Source organism: Octodon degus, unplaced genomic scaffold (genome assembly GCF_000260255.1).
Source record: "Octodon degus isolate 3935 unplaced genomic scaffold, OctDeg1.0 scaffold00058, whole genome shotgun sequence".
Taxonomy (NCBI): Eukaryota; Metazoa; Chordata; class Mammalia; order Rodentia; family Octodontidae; genus Octodon; species Octodon degus.
This window is the reverse complement of record NW_004524634.1, coordinates 4131062-4149353: the sequence shown is the minus strand read 5'-3', so window position 1 is coordinate 4149353 and position 18292 is coordinate 4131062. Positions and strand designations below refer to the sequence as shown.

The 18292-nt window shown below is 52.6% G+C and overlaps 2 protein-coding genes across 3 annotated transcripts in view; one reads left to right on the top strand and one right to left on the bottom strand.

Annotated features, from left to right (window-relative positions):
• The window catches only part of Sfxn5 (sideroflexin 5), a 115583-nt gene extending 110809 nt beyond the window's left edge, over window positions 1-4774 (top strand). For both annotated transcript variants that reach the window (XM_004634085.2, XM_023718409.1), the window contains exon 14: window positions 1793-4774. In XM_004634085.2, the coding sequence (XP_004634142.1) occupies window positions 1793-1870 (78 nt within the window). In that variant the 3' untranslated portion in view covers window positions 1871-4774. The remainder of the gene's footprint in view (window positions 1-1792) is intronic.
• Window positions 4775-11837: 7063 nt separating this feature from the next.
• Window positions 11838-18292, bottom strand: part of Emx1 (empty spiracles homeobox 1) — a 16974-nt gene continuing 10519 nt past the window's right edge. The window contains exon 3 of the mRNA XM_004634084.1: window positions 11838-12398. Coding sequence (XP_004634141.1) covers window positions 12231-12398 — 168 coding nt within the window. The 3' untranslated portion in view covers window positions 11838-12230. The remainder of the gene's footprint in view (window positions 12399-18292) is intronic.

Genomic DNA, 18292 nt, shown 5'->3' with positions numbered 1-18292 from the left:
AGGGCCAAGGGGTGACATACTCAAACTGAACAATAAAACATGTCTACAGCTGAACCATGAAAGTCACTGAAGATGGGGGCAGATGTGGTGGAGCTGGGAATGGGGTGGGAGGGCAGCTCTGGCAGAGACCGATCAGGCAGAGCTGGAACAAGAGGGGAACAGCCCAGTGTGTCCAAGGAAGTCCAGTTTAGTGCATGTGGTGCATGTTCTCTAGTATAAGGGGAAAGGTATTGAGGGGTGGGCAGGAGTGAGGAGAGTGGTGGAGTGGGAGTCTGGATGGCCCCTGAGGGCAGTAGGGATCACTGAGCCATTTTATAGTGAAGAGAGGCACTACCAGACCTGAGACTTAGAAGGCGGGCACTGGCCATGGTGGGGAATGAATTAAAATGGATGAGAACTTGGGGGAGAGAAGGAAAAGGGGTGGGGGAGGCCCCAGGGTTTTCAACCAGAATGTTATTGGGTTGTGGTGCATTTCCCCAAGAAAGGGACAAGACAACTATAGCTAGAAACACCTCAGATATGGAAATCCAGGGCAGCCTGCTAGAGCAGTCCTCAAGGACCCTGAGAAGTGACTGGTGGATGTTGTTAATAGTGGCAGTAACCTTGAAGAAGACTTTCATAGAGGGTGATGAGAACAAAAGAAGCCTGATTTGCTGTGGGTTGGGAAGTCAGTGGGAGATGAGGAGGTGAACACAACCAGGATCGACAGTTCTTTAGAGAGATATGGTTGCTGGGGAAGAGAGAGATGAGGCAGTGCAGGTGCCTGCCATGGGGAAGGGAAGTGGTGTTTAGACCAAAAGTTCTCATCAAGGACACTGATGGGCAGAAGTCAGCTGACAGCTGAGGTGGGAAGAGGAGGGCATGAGGAGGGAGCTACTACCCAGGCTGGGGTGTGGGGGAGCCTCTGACACTGCCTTTCAAGGGGGAAGGATGGGGGCACAGGTGGGCACAGGGTGGTCATAGGAAGCTGGATGGTGAGAAGCTCATGCGTCCCCTCTGGTGCCTTCTGCTTCTTTCACTGAAGTAAGAAGGCTCATGGGTGTAGGAGTGGGGGGCTGAAGGTGGTGTACTGAGGGTGAGCATCAAAAGGTAAGGATGGTGTCTGTGGAGAAAGGGAGAGGGAGTAGAGCGGGTAGTGGGGTGGGGCGATGCCATTGCAAGTTTCTGGAGGGTCCAGCTAGAGTCAGGGACAATGAATTTTGAACGGTCTGCAATGGGTAGTCATATTTAAGTACAGAAATAATAGATGCATGGTTTGGGCCTCCACAGTAGGGCTTGTACCACTCAGACCTGGAAGGACCCTTGGGCCAGGGAGAAGCTAACATACTGGCCCCTGGATCTGGGTTGGAGGAAGGAGGTCAAGACTAGGTGGAGGGCAACCTGGAGCCTCAAGTCTCTATAGTCTAAACATGGAGAGGAGCAGTGGGCCTGGGATGCTGCTATGAGGGACAACAAGGGTGGAGCTTGGCAGGTCTAGAGGGTTGTCCTAGGAGGGTGAAAAGAGTCCCAGAGATGAGGGGTGCATAGCATTCAGAGGGCAGAGTGTGGGGTGTTCACCCACGTGGATGCCCTGTGAGAAGCAAGAGGCCAGACAGGGCTGGCAGTGACCCTGAGCTCTCATGGTGCTGTCTTGCTAGAGAAGGAAGTTGTGTCACTAGGCAGGAAATATGGCTCTGGCTGGGGGTGCGGGGCAGCAGAGAGGCAGAATTATGGCCACTAGAGTCATCCTGACTGCTGCTCCAGAACCCCTTTTCCACTTTCTGTGTTTCTTCTTTCTGTTCTTTCTCCTCAGATTGAAACATCTCAGTTAGAACCTGAAATTGCTCGGGCCACAAGCAGCCGGACTGTCGTGTACAACAAGGGGCTGTGAGTGGTAGTTGGCCGGCCTGGGGACAGCACAATATCCAGGCCAGTGAAGAGTTGGGGGCAGCAAAGAGTCACACAGGCTGCACCTGCATGGAGGGGCAGGCTGGACCCCACCAGGCCTGGACCACCTGGGGGCACTCAACCCACAGTGGTAGGAGACTAACCCATTCACCGTTTAACATAGGTAGGAGAGAGGAATTCTGACACATTTCCTATATAAAAGCATCAAGTGCATTTCTGGGCCTTACGTGGGGTTGTCAAAACTCCACTCAGCACAATTATGTGTGAAGCTATAAAACTAGGAATGCCCATGGGGTAGACATAGGATTCTTCTATTCCTTCCTTTCTTCCTTCCTTTCTTTCTTTCTTTCTTTCTTTCTTTCTTTCTTTCTTTCTTTCTTTCTTTCTTTCTTTCTTTCTTTCTATCAGAATCAAGTCTGAGCCTTGGTTGAAGCAGACCAGGAGTGGCAGGCACACAGGTGTTGGGAGCTATAGTAAGCCCAGGAACTGGGTTGGTTTGGTGGCCTGGCTGGTAGATCTAGGATATTTGAGTTGCCAAACTACAGTGAAAAAGGGCAGAGAGGTGGTCTGCACTCCACAGAATGAACTAGGCCTCAGGAATTGGCTCAAGGGAGTCACGGAACCCTGGCAGACTCTGGACGATCCCACGGTCAGCAGGCTCTGAATGTGGCCAGCCCTCACCCATGCCACAGTTGTGGAAGCAGTTCCTGAGTGAAGCACATGGAGCGGTGGTCTGCCTTGGTGGGGTGCTCAATGATTTGAGGCCCCTGAGGCCCCAGCTCCAGGAAGAGAGGCCCAAGAAAGAATGAATTGTGGCAAGAATCGTGTGTCTGTGCTGGCCTCACCAGAAGATCCTCTTTCAAGTGCACGCTGGGTGTTGGGCTGAGGGTGGGCTGGAGCTGGACTCACTGCTGTCTGGAGAGTCTCCAGCCACTGAACCTGCCTGCCCCATCCACCCCATCCTGAGCAGGAGGGTCTGACACCTGAGGGTGCCAAGGCCTTATCCCTAGGACCTATCTGAGAGGAAGCATCAACCCAAGAGCAGTGGGCCTGGTTCTAGAACACAGGCTATGTGGCCTTGGGCAATCCACTGCCTTCTCTGATCGTCCGTCCCCTGCCCAGAAGCAGGGTCCTGGATCGAGGGTTTCCCCCCCCACTCTTCCAGTTCATCCTTGCCTGTTCTGCTCAGATGCCGGCCATCTCAAGCATATCCTCCACATGGACACCGGCCTGTGAAAGGAGCAGGCCCCCTTGGGATTGGCCAGCAGTTGGCCTCAGATTCTGGACTGTGCCCTTTATATGACCCCACATCCCAGGCGCACTTGACTTTTGCCAGTCATTTCACGGTTCTGGAGGAGGCCATAGCGTGGGTACCTTTGCAAGCATGGGCCAGAACTGTGTTCACCTCTCACCTCTGCAGGCTCAGAGTGCCTCGCTGCTGGCTGTTTCTCCCATTTGCAGGCAAGGGAAGAAGAGAGGGAAGCAGGAGGCAGGGTGACTCTTCATCTGAAAGGCCCAAAAGGAGGGAGTCATGGCCTTGATGAACCCCTCACCTGAATCCCGCAAGGATAGACCCTCTCAACATGCAACCCCTGGGCCTCCCTCTCCTGGTGACCCTGAGACGGATCTAGGCTGGAGATGAACATGTGTGTGTGCGCAGGGAAAGGCGTGTATGAGCTGCAAGGCTGCAGCCACGCCAGCCCCTCCACACCTTGAGGATGTGTGGTTGTGGAGAGGTGGGTCTTCTATGAGCACTGACACATGTGCCCTTGGTGGCCAGCAGCTGGCTCTGCCTGCGGGATGTTGCCCTGAGGGTCTGTCACACTCTGGAGGAGTACCCACCCCCTGCTCAGCAGGGAGAGAGGCAGATTGGCATGGAAGACAACACAGCAGGGGAGAGGGGGCCACAGAGTTGGAGGGAACAGGAATTTTGAGCCAACCCCACCATAATGTGAATGTGTCAATGACTGCCGGCTGTGCTGGTCTCTAGGCCTGGACTGGAAGCTGGGCATGTCTGGGTCCTCTCTTGAAAAGCTCATTTCAAGCTCACCCTGCCCCCTCTTATCATAGGGTTTTGTTCTTGTGCACTTTATCTTGGGCCAAAACTCTCCCCACTACCTTAATTATCCTTTCCAGGGGCCCAGCAGAGATGGGGTGTTTGCCCTCCCCCTCCATGCAGGTTGCCCCAGCCCAGCCTCATCCCCCTTCCCCATTGTGGCCTCAGTATCTCCTAAGCAATCTGATTTGTCTCTGGATGACTTTTATCATGCTCCCAAATATAATTCCAGGTGAGCCAAGGGGCTGCTTTTCACAGGGGCGCACTGGAAAAGGATGCTTACGGCTCAGGGTGATGGTGCCAAGGGGTTCAGTGGGCCATGCTGCTAAGCCCTGATCTGGCTTTAGAAAACCCCATAAATGGAAACCTGCTACTAACACCCACGCTCATCTCTGCTGAGGCCAGAGGAGAGAGGTCTCGGGGGTGGATTGATTTGTCATTGAGGAAGAGGCCAAAATTTTCCTGGCCAACACTCTTCTGGTCATTTTAAACATTCCTTCAGTCCCGGGGATGCCCTTCTCCTATCCCCAGAAAGCAATTTGAGAGTACAGGTTCCAGAAGTCAGAGATGTCAAGTCGGCCCCTGCGCCCTCTTCCCTTCCCAACTGTAAGCTGGCTTGTTTCCTGTTTGGAGCCTCTGGCCTGGAAGAAGGATAGGCTCCTGAGGAGAAGAGCCCAGGGGGGCTGCCAGCATTAGGCAGGGAGGGGTGAGGCCCCACTCAGGCCTCAGCACACCCAGGGTACGTCACAGTGTCTTTTTAACCTTCTCAAAAAATTTCTCAATCTATGTAATTTATGTAATACTAATGAGCTGTGGGCAATAAACGAAGGGTTGAAAGCATCAGAGCGTGGCTTTGTGAATCACGGTGGGAGAGCTGGGAGTATAGAAGCACAATGTGAAGGAGTGAGGGATTCATAGAAAGGCCTCTGAGGAAGGTGTTGGCCCCCAGCCTAGCACGGGCAAGGCTAGAGGGAAGGCCAAGAGGAAAATGAGGGAAAGAACAGTACACGTGAAGGTAAGAAGCTGGGCAAAGGGGGCACATTGACCCTGCCAAAGGGTCCCCTTTACAGAGTTGCTACTGAATGCTCACCAAGGTTCCCAATTCAAGGAACCAGTGCGTGAGGATTCCACTGACTCGCATGCTGTCTATACTCATGAGGCTGGAGGAGGGAGAGCCATGGTTGTGCTCACTGCCTGTGACCAGGAGGACAAGTGTCAAAAGGGGGAAGGTGGAAAGGTACTGATATCTGCAAGGTGCATGGTCCCAGTCCCGGGAATTCTGCTTTCCCAACTCCTCCATGGTCCCTTGGGCCCAGGGCTTGGCCACCTCCCAAGACCTCTGGATCCTCCTCTTCCAGGCAGCTCCCAGAGGTTCCCAAGCATCTTCCAGCCCTGCAGAGAGAAGCTGATGAAGGGTAGCAGAGAAAAACCATTACAGTTAGTGTGAGCCAGACACTAGTCAGCCCTACCATGGCCCAGCATGACTCGGTGACTTCTGGCAGCTCACTTCCCTCATTCAGCTGTTTATTCACACAGGATATTGAGTGACTTCTCTGTGGGGCACTTTCATAAATGAGCCTTGGGATCGTTATGTCACTTGCTAGCCTGTTGGAAGGACAGAGAACCCAGATAAAGCATGTAGCTAGACTCCTTTCTTGCCTGTCAGGTGTGTGTAGGTGTGCCTCCCCTCCTGGCCACTGGGCCTCCGTAGGATAGTGGGAGAGAGGACAGAGGGGGAGAGGTGGGGTCTGTTCTCAAAGTGGTACCTCCAGGCCGGGGGGCTTTTGGTCTCCAGGGAATTTGCTAAGAGCACAGGCCACAGCCCCTATAGGGCACAAATCCTTGACTCTCAGGACAGGTGCAAATCCCTTCTGGGAGCTGTTTGTTGTTTTTAGCTGTTTGGGGGCTCAGCTCCTGCCCAGCCCAGAGATCATTAACACTCCAGGAATGCAGTCTTCCCTGCCTGCCATGCCCACCCGCCTGGCCAGTAGGGCCTCCCTCCTCCAGAGAGTGCAGGATTGAACAGCTCTCCATAATTCACAGGTGAGCGGTGGATGGGAGGCAGAGGCCAAGATACCCTAGGTGCAGGCTTGGACAGCTCAGGAGAAGGATGTGTGATTTCTCTGAGCCTAGGAACAAAGAAGGAAGAACAAATCTGTAGGGAAGGTGACACAGATCCTTAGAGTTCCTGTGAGAGAACCTATAGAATCCCGGAGTTCAGATGCTGAAGTCTCAACCTCAAATATAGAATGTAACTGTATTTGGAGATAAGGACTTTAAAGAGGCAATGGTTAGGAAAGCCGGAAATCAAGGCGGTCAGGGCCATGATGAGTGGCCCTTTCCTGAGGCCTTAGGGACCTACTTATTTTCGGAACGGAGCCTCCCATCAGTCCCCTCATGCTGCTGCTGCTGCTCCTGCCATCTCACCCATTCCTTGGCCACTGGTTAACCCCCCAGACAGCAATGTCTCAGCCACTCCCCCAGAGCCTAACCCCTACAGGGCCACCCTTCTCTTCAGTACCAAGTAGCCCTTAGGCCAGTGGCCAACAAGTGTTCTTTCTCTATCCTGCACCACGCCAGCTCCTGGCAGCTTGAGCCTGCCTCCTTCCCGAGAAAGACGCCTCCCCTCAGCCAAAACAAGAATCTTGGCCTTATGGAGGAGTGAAGAGATGGAAAGAAGAGAACAAAAAGGGGAGGAGGAGGTGACAAATGGACAGACCTTCCTTGGAGACTTATACAAATATGCCATCAGTCCCAGGCCTGACACTGGCTCTGCTCCTCTGCATTTACAAGGTTGGAAGGAAGAAGGACACTACTGCCACCACCACACCAGTTGAGCTCCACGAAGCTCATGATTGTTAGAGGACAGGGCGAGACCCAGGAGGGGTCAGCTGCCACACATCAAGCGCAAGTGAGATCTTGAGGCCTAAAGTGGAGAAAGGTGCCCTTCTGCCCCACTTGCAGGGGAAAGGGAACATAGGCAGGGCTGCTGAGACCCACATAGAAGCCACTGCAGCAGTCATAATGGGGAAGGTGAGGCCTGGGCCACCATGGTGGGGTTGTGGATGGAGAGAAGCAGCAGAAAGTGCAGCATTGAACAGCTCTCCATAATTCACAGGTGAGCGGTGGATGGGAGGCAGAGGCCGAGATACCCTAGGTGCAGGCTTGGACAGCTCAGAAGGATGTGCGATTTCTCTGAGCCTAGGAACAAAGAAGGAAGAACAAATCTGTAGGGAAGGTGATGCAGATTCTTAGAGTTTCTGTGAGAGAACCTATAGAATCCCGAAGTTCAGATGCTGAAGTCTCAACCTCAAATATAGAATGTGACTGTGTTTGGAGATAAGGACTTTAAAGAGGTGATAAGTTAAATGAGACCACCAATGTGGACTTTTATGGCTGGTGTCCTATCAGATGAAGAGATCAGGACATGCTCAGAGAAGGTGTGTGAACAAGGAGACAGCTATCTGCAACTCAAAGAGGCTCAGAACGAACCCACCCAGGCTGCAGTGCCCCGTTAAGGCTGCTGTGCTTGGTTATGGCCACCCTGGTAACTAACCCAGGAGAGCAGAGGAAAACAAGGGGAGTGTCGTATCTCAGGGGGCCAAGAGAGGAAAGCGGTACAAGTAGGAGCTGTTCCCTGTACTTAACTGGCCCTGAGTGTGCAGAAAAGTGGAGACCAAAGCAGGCGCAATGAGAGGAAAGAATGGTCTTGGAGGTGTCCTTGGGGCACATGGTTTCCATGCACTGGGAAGTCACTGGCAAATGTGATTCTCTAGAGATTTGGTTGCAAGTTGGGCAGAGACTTGGCAATGGCTGCAGTGTGACACGGGCTAGGAAAGCACTTAGGAGGGAGACTCTGAGGCAACTAGGCAGAAGAAGCTGTGAAGAGAGAGTGGAGCAGGCCAGGAGTGAGCCTGTAGGGGTCAGGCAGACTCTGGAGCCCAAGTCAGGGATCCTTCCAGCCAGAAGAAAGGTGTCATGGGCATAAGGGTAGGTGGGTGAAGGCGGGTCGTGTGGGGTGAGGCTGTGGAGACAAGGCTGAGCTCTGCCAGGCCTGCCTGCTGAGCGAGGTGGACTTTAAGGGAGGCAGGCTCATCTGCACTTGCTCTGTCCTCCACCACTGGGGGCCACCAACAGAAAACTAGAGGATTGAGTGAGACTGGAGGATGTAGCCTTCTGTCCCTCCTGCCATCTGTGGCCTTTGCTCCACTGGGTCACAGCTCCTGTCTCGGGGCCTGTCCCAAGCAGCTATTATCTCCAGTTCTGGCCACCATTCCCAATTCTTTAGGCCCAGGCCATATGGGTACCCCATTGGTACTCGCCCTGAGGTACACCATCCTCTGTGGGTTTCAAGAATTGTTCCCTTATTAAATTCTCCTCCATTGCCCCATTTGATGACACTTTTGACTGATCAGAAAAAACCCTTCCCTTCTAAAGCTGTCTTTTTTCTTTCTGAAGATTGAAGGGGAAGAGAGCTTTCGGGAGAATGGTGATGGTCAGAGACCTTGCCTATGGAGAGCTGGGGGGACCTTGCAATGGAGACTGAGCCCCAGACACTGAAGGAGGCCATCCCACATGCTTGCCTGATGTTTGCACAGACTGACTGCAAGGGCAGATATGGTCCAAGCAAGCATGAGACTTTGCCAGGAAAGTACAATTAAGGAGTAGGGGGACATGTTGGGGACTAGAGAGGACCATGGCTAGGGGGCTTGGAAGGCCCAACATGATCAAAGGGGGCACAATGAGCAGGCCAATGGGAATGGTTTGTGATCTGATAGGAAAGGACTTTGTGACAATAGAGAAGGCCCATTCAGAGCTGACAAACTCTGAGAATGGGGTGTGACAGAAAGCCTGGGGTGCTGGTCAGGAAGATCGTAAGCTGGTGGCTTGGACAACTGAGGGGCTGTGCCTGGGATGTGCAGCCACACATTGCACACGTGCACAACACACATGCACAGCCGCACGCCCACACCCACCCACACAGTCACACTTTTGCGCACGCCCACAGCCCGCCCAGACACTCCAAACACCCTCACATGCACTCACCCTCACACGAACCCCAGACAGCAGATGGGGCGCTCGGGTAATTGGTTAAACCTGTTCCCGATGTCTGGCTCCGCCTTGGCAGCGCCGTCTGACAGGAAAGCTGGCTGGGCCTGCACCACTCAGCCTGTTGGCCTCCCCACCCCCTCTCCCTGCAAGACTGCCCTAGAGCAGGGTCCAGGGGAAGCCTGTGGGCCCTGCGGGCTCCCTCCTGGACAGAGCCAAGTTCACTTGGCAAAGGCCACGCTATGTCCTGTGGGAAACAATCCCCACACCTGCAAGGAGGTGGCACACAGATGCAGAGATGCTAAGAGTGCGGCTTGTGCTGCTGCACAGGCCACAGGGACCAATCCCGGAAAGTTTCATGGATGAGAAGATGTGTAAAAACTGTTGTTCCCTGAAGGCAAGGCCTGTGACTTCAGCCACAAGAGTTAAGAATAATTCCCTGGCTCTCTCCACCTCAGGCTCATGCACCTCAGAGCTCTTCTTACAAGGGCTCATGGTAGGCAGCCCTTCACTCTGCAGGGCCAGGAGGCCAGCCCAGCTGAGGGGCGGCGGCTGACCAGGCTCCTCAGACAAGGCCTGGTGGCAGCTCCCTTGCACTGGGGAAGCCAGCAGGCCAATGTCCACAGCCACCCTGCCCTGTGCCTTCCTGCTCTCCAGGTGGGAGGAACTACCGGGGAGGGAAGGGAGCAGCAGTCGCAGTCTTCTCCCCTTCTCAGCTGCATCTGCGTCTCTTCAAGAGAGACTTTGGTTTGTTCCCTGGAGAGGGCCCAAAAACTCCCAAATTAGCAAACCTGGCAAGCCCGCAGCTCAGAAAATAGTTCATCCTGATTCCATGTTTTTCAGGCTCACAGAAGCCTTTATTAATGAAGTCACAACACCAATATTTACCGTCTGCGGGAGAGGCACAACATGGGGGATGGATGGGACTGCAGCGGGGACTCCCCACCCCGCCCCACAGGCCTGGCTGGGGAGATTGGCAGGTTTCCCCGGGGTCCTTTCCAGCCCTTCATCTGCATGAGGGGGTGCTCTGCTGTGATCTTCCCAGACCCTCCCCCCCCAAGCAGATAGGATCTAGAGAGGAGCAGCTCATTCATTCCCGTCCCCCACGGGGACCAAAAGGTGCCTCTTCTTACCCTCAGCCTAACTGTGTGTGCACATGCCCCAGAGCTCACCCCACCTTCTTGGCCATGACAGTCACCTTGTGACTTAACCAGGTGAGGGTTTTCCAGATATGAGGCACACATTCTTGGTAAGTGGAAATAGGGGCAGAGGCAGAGGGACGGGGCAAAGCCCTTTGGTTTCTAGCATTGACTGGACCCGGTGAGTAGAGTGTGACTCCAATAGGCCTGTGGGACCTGGATCTGGGGTCTCACAGAAGGACCTGTGTGCTTGGATCTCTGCATGTGGCCCGGGCAACAGAGCCAGGCCTTTGATGTCTTTCTAACACATTTCAGAAGGATCCAGCACCCGTGATGTGCTCACCTACAGCCCAGGTGAGAACAGCATAAACAAAGGCACAGCGCAGCAAAGAGCCCTGGCTCACTGAGGGACTGAAACAGGTGAGACTGAGCAGAGGGCCAAAGAAACAAGGTGGGAGAGGCAGAGGATAGGAATGCAGTGGACAAGGTGAAGGCCAAGGAAGAGGACAAGATCCCATGTGGGTGTGAGGAAGAGAACCCTAGCTGCAGCATGGACCGCCTCGTCTGAGATGGTTTCATCCTAGACATTCACAGAAGCCACAGGATATCCCATTCCCCTACAGAGAACAGACGTGCCCCTGACCAAAGGCAGGGACAACTGAGGGGCCTGCACTGAGGTATGTGGCTGGGAAGTCTACATTCAGCAGGCTGGCAAGGGATGAATAGGCTAGGGGGGATGAGGAAGCTTGAGGAAGACTCCCGGGTTCTCTCTTAGCAGAGGCTGCTTAGAGACAGACAAGGGAGACAAAGGGGAGTCTTACGAAGTAGATGTGAACCCTGGCAGAGGCATGATGAGGAGGCAGGAGGAGTAAAGGCCGACCAGGGTGGGCAAAAGCAGGTGATGCGGAGTCACAGAGCTTTGAGAGAAGCCAGAGTACATATCCCAGGCACAAAATGAAGGCAGAGAGGCAGGAGGCAGACCAGAAGCCAGGTGACTCTGGACAGGAGGTCAGTGACTGTCATTCACATCAGCAGAAAGCTGGAGCAGAGGCCAAAGAACAGAGCCTAGGGGAGCACATGAGAGATGAAGAAGTGGAGGCTGTTCTCCAAGTGGGGAAGATAAGACTATTAGGAACACAGGTTCTGCTTCACCAGAATGAAGACAATCTTATATGACCAATGGAGGGGACAAAGGGACAAACTGAACGACAAGTGAACAAGGGACCTCAGGCCCCTGTCTTGGGAGCTATCACCTTCCCAGGGCTACTCCAAGGACAGATGAGTAGCCAGGTGGGGCCAGGACTTAGGGCTGGAGATTGGCTTCTGTGGCACCACTACACTTCCCCCTTGGTTTCTGCTCAATTGGAGAAGCCACCCAAGTCTCTAGGCATGGACCTTGTCCTTTCCAAAGGAGCTCCCTCATTTGACTGTCATCCTTCAGAGTTTGGAAAGACCTAGATCTAGCCTCCTTCAAATCACAGGTGGCCCTTCTCTGTATCTAAACTTAGTTTCTCCTGCTCTGGAGCTGGCATTAAGAGACCAGTGTAGACCATCATCAAAAGGAGAGGAGTCAGCTGATTGACCTTGCCCCATCTGATTCCTTACCTCAGGCACCAGGTCCCTGCACACACTTGCATACCAGCCCCCACAGGCCCCAGAGCTGAAACCCACCACCCAGCCTCTAGGCTTGGAGCTGGATGCCTGTGTCATTAAGAGAGACTTTTATTATTCCCATAGGGAAGGGAGACACAAGGGGATCACTAAGAACTACAGTGGGTGCCTGGAAAATAAATTAAAACTGAAATGCATCAAAACAAAAGGAAGAGAAGAGAAATGGAGAGCGGCTGGGAGGCTACAGTGCCAGGCGGCCTGCCCGGGCAGGCAGGCTCTCCATGGATAAGGCCAACCAGTCCCAGGCCTCAGTTGGCCCATTTCCTGTCCTTCTGCTGGTAGTGGCCTCAGGCTCCAAGCTCCGTGGGGCTGTGACCCGAGGCCTCCCTATAGCCTGGCCAGGGAGTGACCAGAGTCCAGCTTGGGCCCCCCAGGGGCCTGGCCAGCAGCAAGCAGCACTCTGCCCTCGTGGGTTCATAGTTGCTCCCCTAATCATTAGAGGTGACGTCGATGTCCTCCCCATTGGCCTGCTTCGTGGCAATGCGCCACCGGTTGATGTGGTGTGAGCCTTTCTTCTTCTGCTCAGACTCTGGTCCTTCCTCCTCCAGCTTCTGCCGTTTGTACTTCGTCCTCCGGTTCTGGAACCACACCTTCACCTGGGCCGGGAAGGGAGGGGTCACAGGTAAGAAACACCCAGGAGGCTCCCGGGCAGCCAGAGGGGCCTCAGCACTTGGGGTGAGCTGGGAGCCAATGGGGAAACTGAGGCTGTGCAGGACAAAGGGTCCCTCCTCCAGCCAGCTGCCACAGGATGGGTCTGGAGGACTGCTCTTCCAGGCCCAAGTGAGACGAGGCAGGAAGAGGAACCTGGGCCAGAGAGAGGGATGGTTTTCCTGCCCTTCTCAAGCAAAGGTGAGGGAGGGGGTCTTGGAGCTGCCAAGCATCTGGTTCCTGCAGTCACAGCAAAGCAGGGAGCAGACGTGAAAGGGTAGCGAATACTGCTACTCCACCAGTTTCTAGAGATGACATAAGAATCACTCCTTTGCAGGTTTGAATGAACAGTAAATGCAAGAACATGTGACAAGCCACAAGTGAGCTCCCAGGAAGCTCCTAGGAAGTAGACCCTACTCTCTGGCTATCCCCACACTCTGTGCTGCACAAAAAGACAGAGTAGACATGGCTTTATTGGAGGAGATGGTATGCACACAAAGAACAGGACCCAGAGCAACCAAACCGCTCCTAGGTGTCCCTGGACCACCCCTGGAGGCTGGGCCCACATGTCATCAGTGTCCTTCACTGGGAGACCCGGGATGAGCTGCACTAGCTGGATTCCCCATATCCCATGTCAAGCAGGCAGCAGAGAGCCCCACTGCTTGGGTGCCAGCTCCTCAGCAAGCTCTCGTCCTTCTTGAGCAGACAGCATGAAGAGGAGGAATAGCTGAGGCCCCACCTCAGAGCACTGCTCTGTCCTTCAGAGGCAGCTCTAGATTGCCTGCCTACACAGCACTGGTCCCTGCGAGAACAGGTCACAGGAGAGATCCTGAGGGACAAAAATCAAGCTCCCAATTGAACACAGTGAGCCCTGCCCCCTTCTGACAATGCGAATGTTGGGGTCCAAATACAGACTGGACAGATATCCCCCTTGATGGGTGAGGGGAAGACCTGGGACTCTCAGCTTCTCCAGGAAGCCCCCTCAACCACAGACCCACCTCTAATTATCCCCCTCTTCCTCCTCCAGTGTTTACTCAGGCCAGACCCAAACCTTACTCAAAGTTGACAAAAGGAGCTGGGCACCTACCTTGGCTGTCTCTTCCCTTCTCTGGGCTTATGTCCCTCATTCACAGGAGAAATGCATTTGCAACCCTTGCAGCTCTGGGGTACCTCCTGGAGGGAGGCTCCAGCAGGTGCCTGGGAAGGGCACGCAGGGAGAGTAGGTTGCTGGGCACAGATAGTTCCCTGAAAACAATGACTCACTGAAAGGCTGTGCAGGCAGCATGCGGTGAGCTGTGGGACTTGAGTGGTGTAGGCACCTTAGTCTGGGCAGCAGTGCTGGACAGAGATCTTGGGCCTTGAGCAGGGCTGAGGGAAGCTCTTACAAAGGCTAACTAGGGTAGCCCCTGGGACAAGCAATACAGCCAGAGGCAGGCCTAGCATCCAGGTTCCTGCAGCCACAGAAAAGCAGAGAGCAGACATGGAGGAGTCCTCAAGCTTGATACAGTTTCATAGGCCAAGACGGAAGAGGCACCTCACACACTCAGCTACTCCTCTCTGTCCACTCCACTGAGTCTTGCCTGGTTTCCCCCCTATACCCCCCTCTGCACCATCAGGATTCCCACTACACCATCTGCAACTGGCAACTTGATTTCAGGGCACTGGGGTAGGGACACCACAGCCAGCCACTGAAAGGAAAGCTGGCCCAGGAGGAGACAGGATTCCTGCTAGGTGGATGGACTGAGGGCATGGGGTTTCTTCCTTCATTTCCAGGGCATAATACATACCTGTAGCCTGTGCATCTCACCTCCGGTATGTACAGGAGGGAAGCAGATGCTCTGGACACAGGGCATCTGGGTTCCGTGCCCACCTATTATTGGGCATAGGGCTGGACATGGATGGTTAGCACATCCAGTTGGCAGCCATCCCCGCCCCTGCCTTCAGCCCCAGAGCCTGCTGTGACTGTGCCAGCTAGTGGGTGGGTGAGCTCACCCTGCCTCCTGTGCATGACTCAGGGCTGGATGCAGGGCTGGGGTGTCATTTTTAAGAAGCCCAAGTGGGCTGGTCACAGGAGATCCCCAGGTGATGGTGGACAACCACAGGGACAAATAGTTCCTCCTTGGACCTTTCTCCCTCCCACACACACCCCCAAGTCTTCTTCTGTGAAGGAGACCCGAGAGTCACACTGGCCTCTTGCAAGATGCACCCAGAATACTAAGTACCCTGGCCCAGCAACACTGGGTCCAGGAAGTAAAGCACCCATGGTAGACCTACAGGTACAGGGTATGCTGTCAGCCCAGTGGCAGCTTCTGGGCATATCAAATAAAAAGTGATGGGGAGTGTTTTCTCCATGGAAATACTGTGGTCAAGGAGGTGGCTCTCTAGAAACAAGGATCCACCCCTTTCCCTTGGCAGCTTGGCACCTTCTGGAGAATAGCTTTGGGCTGAGTGTCCAGATGCTGTTTACAAAAACTGGTAATGGGGATGCGTATGACTTCGTGTTAGTGACAAAGCCCAGATGCATAGCATTGGCACAGGATGGTCACAGCCATGGATAACATATGCATAGGGGAAAAGATGAGAAAAAAAATGTGCCCCGACTGTGAGCAACGTCCTTTTTTTCTTTCCAGTTTTGTGAATTTTCTTTAATGCATTATTAACAATAGTTTTCTTATGTATGTGTGTGGTGCTTGGGATTGAACACAGGGCCTTGCACATGCCAAACAAGGACTTTACCACTAAGTTATACCCTCAGCTTTTCAACATTTTTATTTTAAAATAGGGTCTCACTCAGTTTTCCGAGTTGGTCTTGAACTTGCAATCCTCCTGCCTCAGCCTTCCAACCTGGTATTATAGGCATGTGCCACCATACTCAGCAACAGTTGTTTTGCACTTGGAAATAAAAAAGAAAATGAGCTCTGAGTATAATAGATGACAGTGATATAACATTTTCACTCATCAGGGCAACTCTGGAATCACCCATGGTAAACAGTGAACCTAGAAGGAAAGGGGTCATATGGAGCGGCCACCAGCTCCACAGGAGCTGGCCTTCAGAGGCTGTACCTACTCTGCACACTCCTCCCCACCCAGCACTAACACGCTGCTCACCCTTCTCTCAGCCCCTAAAGGACAGACAGAATGTTAGCTGGGGGATGTCCTCAATCAACTTGACCCCTCTAGACTTGGAGAGAAGTTTTATGTGGTCTCCCAAATCTTCACTTCACTGAGTATCTCTCAGCTTCTTAGTGAAGCCAGATCCTTTCAAGACTCCTCACTTTTGCCCGAGTTCCTGAACTTGGAATACTTTCACTTGGTGTTTCTGATCCTGTTCACGTGTTCCCAGGCCTTTCCCAGAGCTCAGTCCAGCAGAGCTCTTCCATGTATGGTCATCCACTGGCTAAGGTGAGGTGACCTAGCCCTGTGCTCTAGAGAAAAAATGACAGGGCCAGACCTGGAAAATAAGAGGGAATCAACAGAAGAGCAACTGAAGATGAATCGAAAAATGGCTCTGGGAAGGGCTGAGTGTTAGAGAGATGGGAGCTTATTTTGGGAACCCTTTTACAAGTAAGTCAATTCTTAATTCTGTGGTAGACTGGATTACTACCTCTTGAAGGAATAGGAGGGAAACCCATTGTTAACAAAGGCAAAGCTCAGTCTGAGTCAGACAAGATGGAGATGAAACTACCGTGGCTGAATGAACCTATCAGTTCTTTAAAAGACTGGTCAGTGTATGCATTATGGATGAAGGCTTGCATATATTAATATGTGAGTAAATACACAAATCAGCCAATAAACAAGCAAGCTCCAGCTCCACCCAATATCTTAGAGCAAATCACATTTTACTTTTGAATAATGTGCTGTTTTGAAGGAAGGAAGTCTAGATCCCTCATTTTTATCACTCCTTCAACCTCATCCCTGCATACTTTCAGGGGAACACCTTCTCAAGAAGTTCAGATAGCCTGATGAAAAACTTGTAGCTCTGATATAGGAAGCTTCTCCTTATGTTCTACTGTTATCCGTTCTACTTTAACTTAAGCATGTCTTCTTATTCTGCCATCCTCAGACAGAGAAAGTACTCACAATAGTCAGCTTGGAGACATCAATCAAGTCGCCCTTCAGTCTGCTCTCCTCTCTGCCCTCTTGTCTAGGGCTCCATTCCCTTTCATTTGTTCATGTCAATGTCTCATCTCAAGGCCAAGCCCAATGTCATGCTACACTCAATCCTTATCCCCCAAGCTGAGGTCGCCTCCAACTCCATACCAACACTGTGCTGTAACTCTTTCTATGTCTTCTTATGCAGATTACTTTTTAGGTGGGGGGGTACTAGGAATCAAACTCAGGACCTTGCGCCTGCCAAGCAGGCACTGTGCCATTGAGCTCTATCTCCAACCCCTTATCTCCTCTTCCTTTAAACCATCCTGCATCCTCACCCTCTCTTTCAGGGAGACACCATAAAATTCACCAGCCTCTCCAAGACCATGTTTCTTGTCCCAGCTCCTCATAGAACACTCCAATCTTCCTTACCTCCTCCTCACCCCTCCACAAACTCATGACCCTACACTTGCCTGGAACATCAGAGATACAGAAACTCTTGAGGAGAACAGCCAAGACTTAGGGAAGAGACAGGTCACCACAGAGCTACAGAAAGCTAATAACAGAAGTTTTGTAGGGAAGTTTGGATAGCTCCCTCTCACCTACCCTCCAATGGATAGAGCATTCTTGGGCACAAAGGAACTTCCTGAGGGAGAACGCGTAAGTAGAGGACTATACTCTTGCCTCCCAATGCCTTCCTCTCTGCTCGCAGGCTACCCTACCATCTCAAACCCTCCCGCTGCTTACCTCTAGCTTAGAGTCCTATGGATCTCTCTAAACCTTTCAGGTCAGAGGCCTCCTGGAATCTTTCTGCCCACTGAGCTGCACCTCAACAGACTCCAGTCACTCATCCTTGCATGCTCTACAAGTGTCCACACTTCGCATTTAGCCTCCACCACTGAATGAGGACTCTCCGTGGCTAAGGACCACATTTTTGCATCCTTTTCCCTCACAGCTCAGCTAAAGTCACAATTAGTCAAGGTCAGGGGAGATCTGCTTAGAGCAGAAGGCACAGCTAGAAACACAGATCAATTGATCAGCCAGGGGCACCTCTGTTCTTTCATTCCTGCTAAAACAAATATACCCCCTCATGTGAACACATACATACACGCAGAAGCATGTGAGTAGCACACACATTGTATGTCTGCCTCATGACATCTCATATAATATCATCTGACCTTTGGGCATCGATTATAGTAAGCCCACCTGTGCTTCATATTCATCACACACACACACACACACACACACACACACGCACACACATAAACTGTACTTAAGTCTCTGATCTGACCCAGGAGTTAGTCTGTTCAACAAGTCTCTAGGACTAAAGCTTACATGGGTGCCTTCTGTGACACATTCAATGGCTATACTATGACAGTGAGGAGCAAAACAATTAGGGCCAGATAGAAAACTGGCACTGGCTTGGGACTTTCCTTCCATTTCCCAAGTTGACCCACTGACCATCCCAGGCCAAATTCCCTACTCCTGGCTAAACATAGAGCCCTACACCACCAACAAAATAGCATTGTCTTCCCACCTCCCAGCCTCTGGCACTGAATCTTGGAGCACTCACCCTCCACTGCTTAATCTTTCCAGAAGTTCTATCCACAAACAAATGTTTCTAATACTTAAGTCAACAATCAGTTATAAAAGTACAAGGAGGGCTGGAGAGATGGTTCAGTGGTCTAAAGCACCTACTTGCAACAAGCTTGGCAAAGCACAGGGACCGCGGTTCGATCCCCCAGCACCA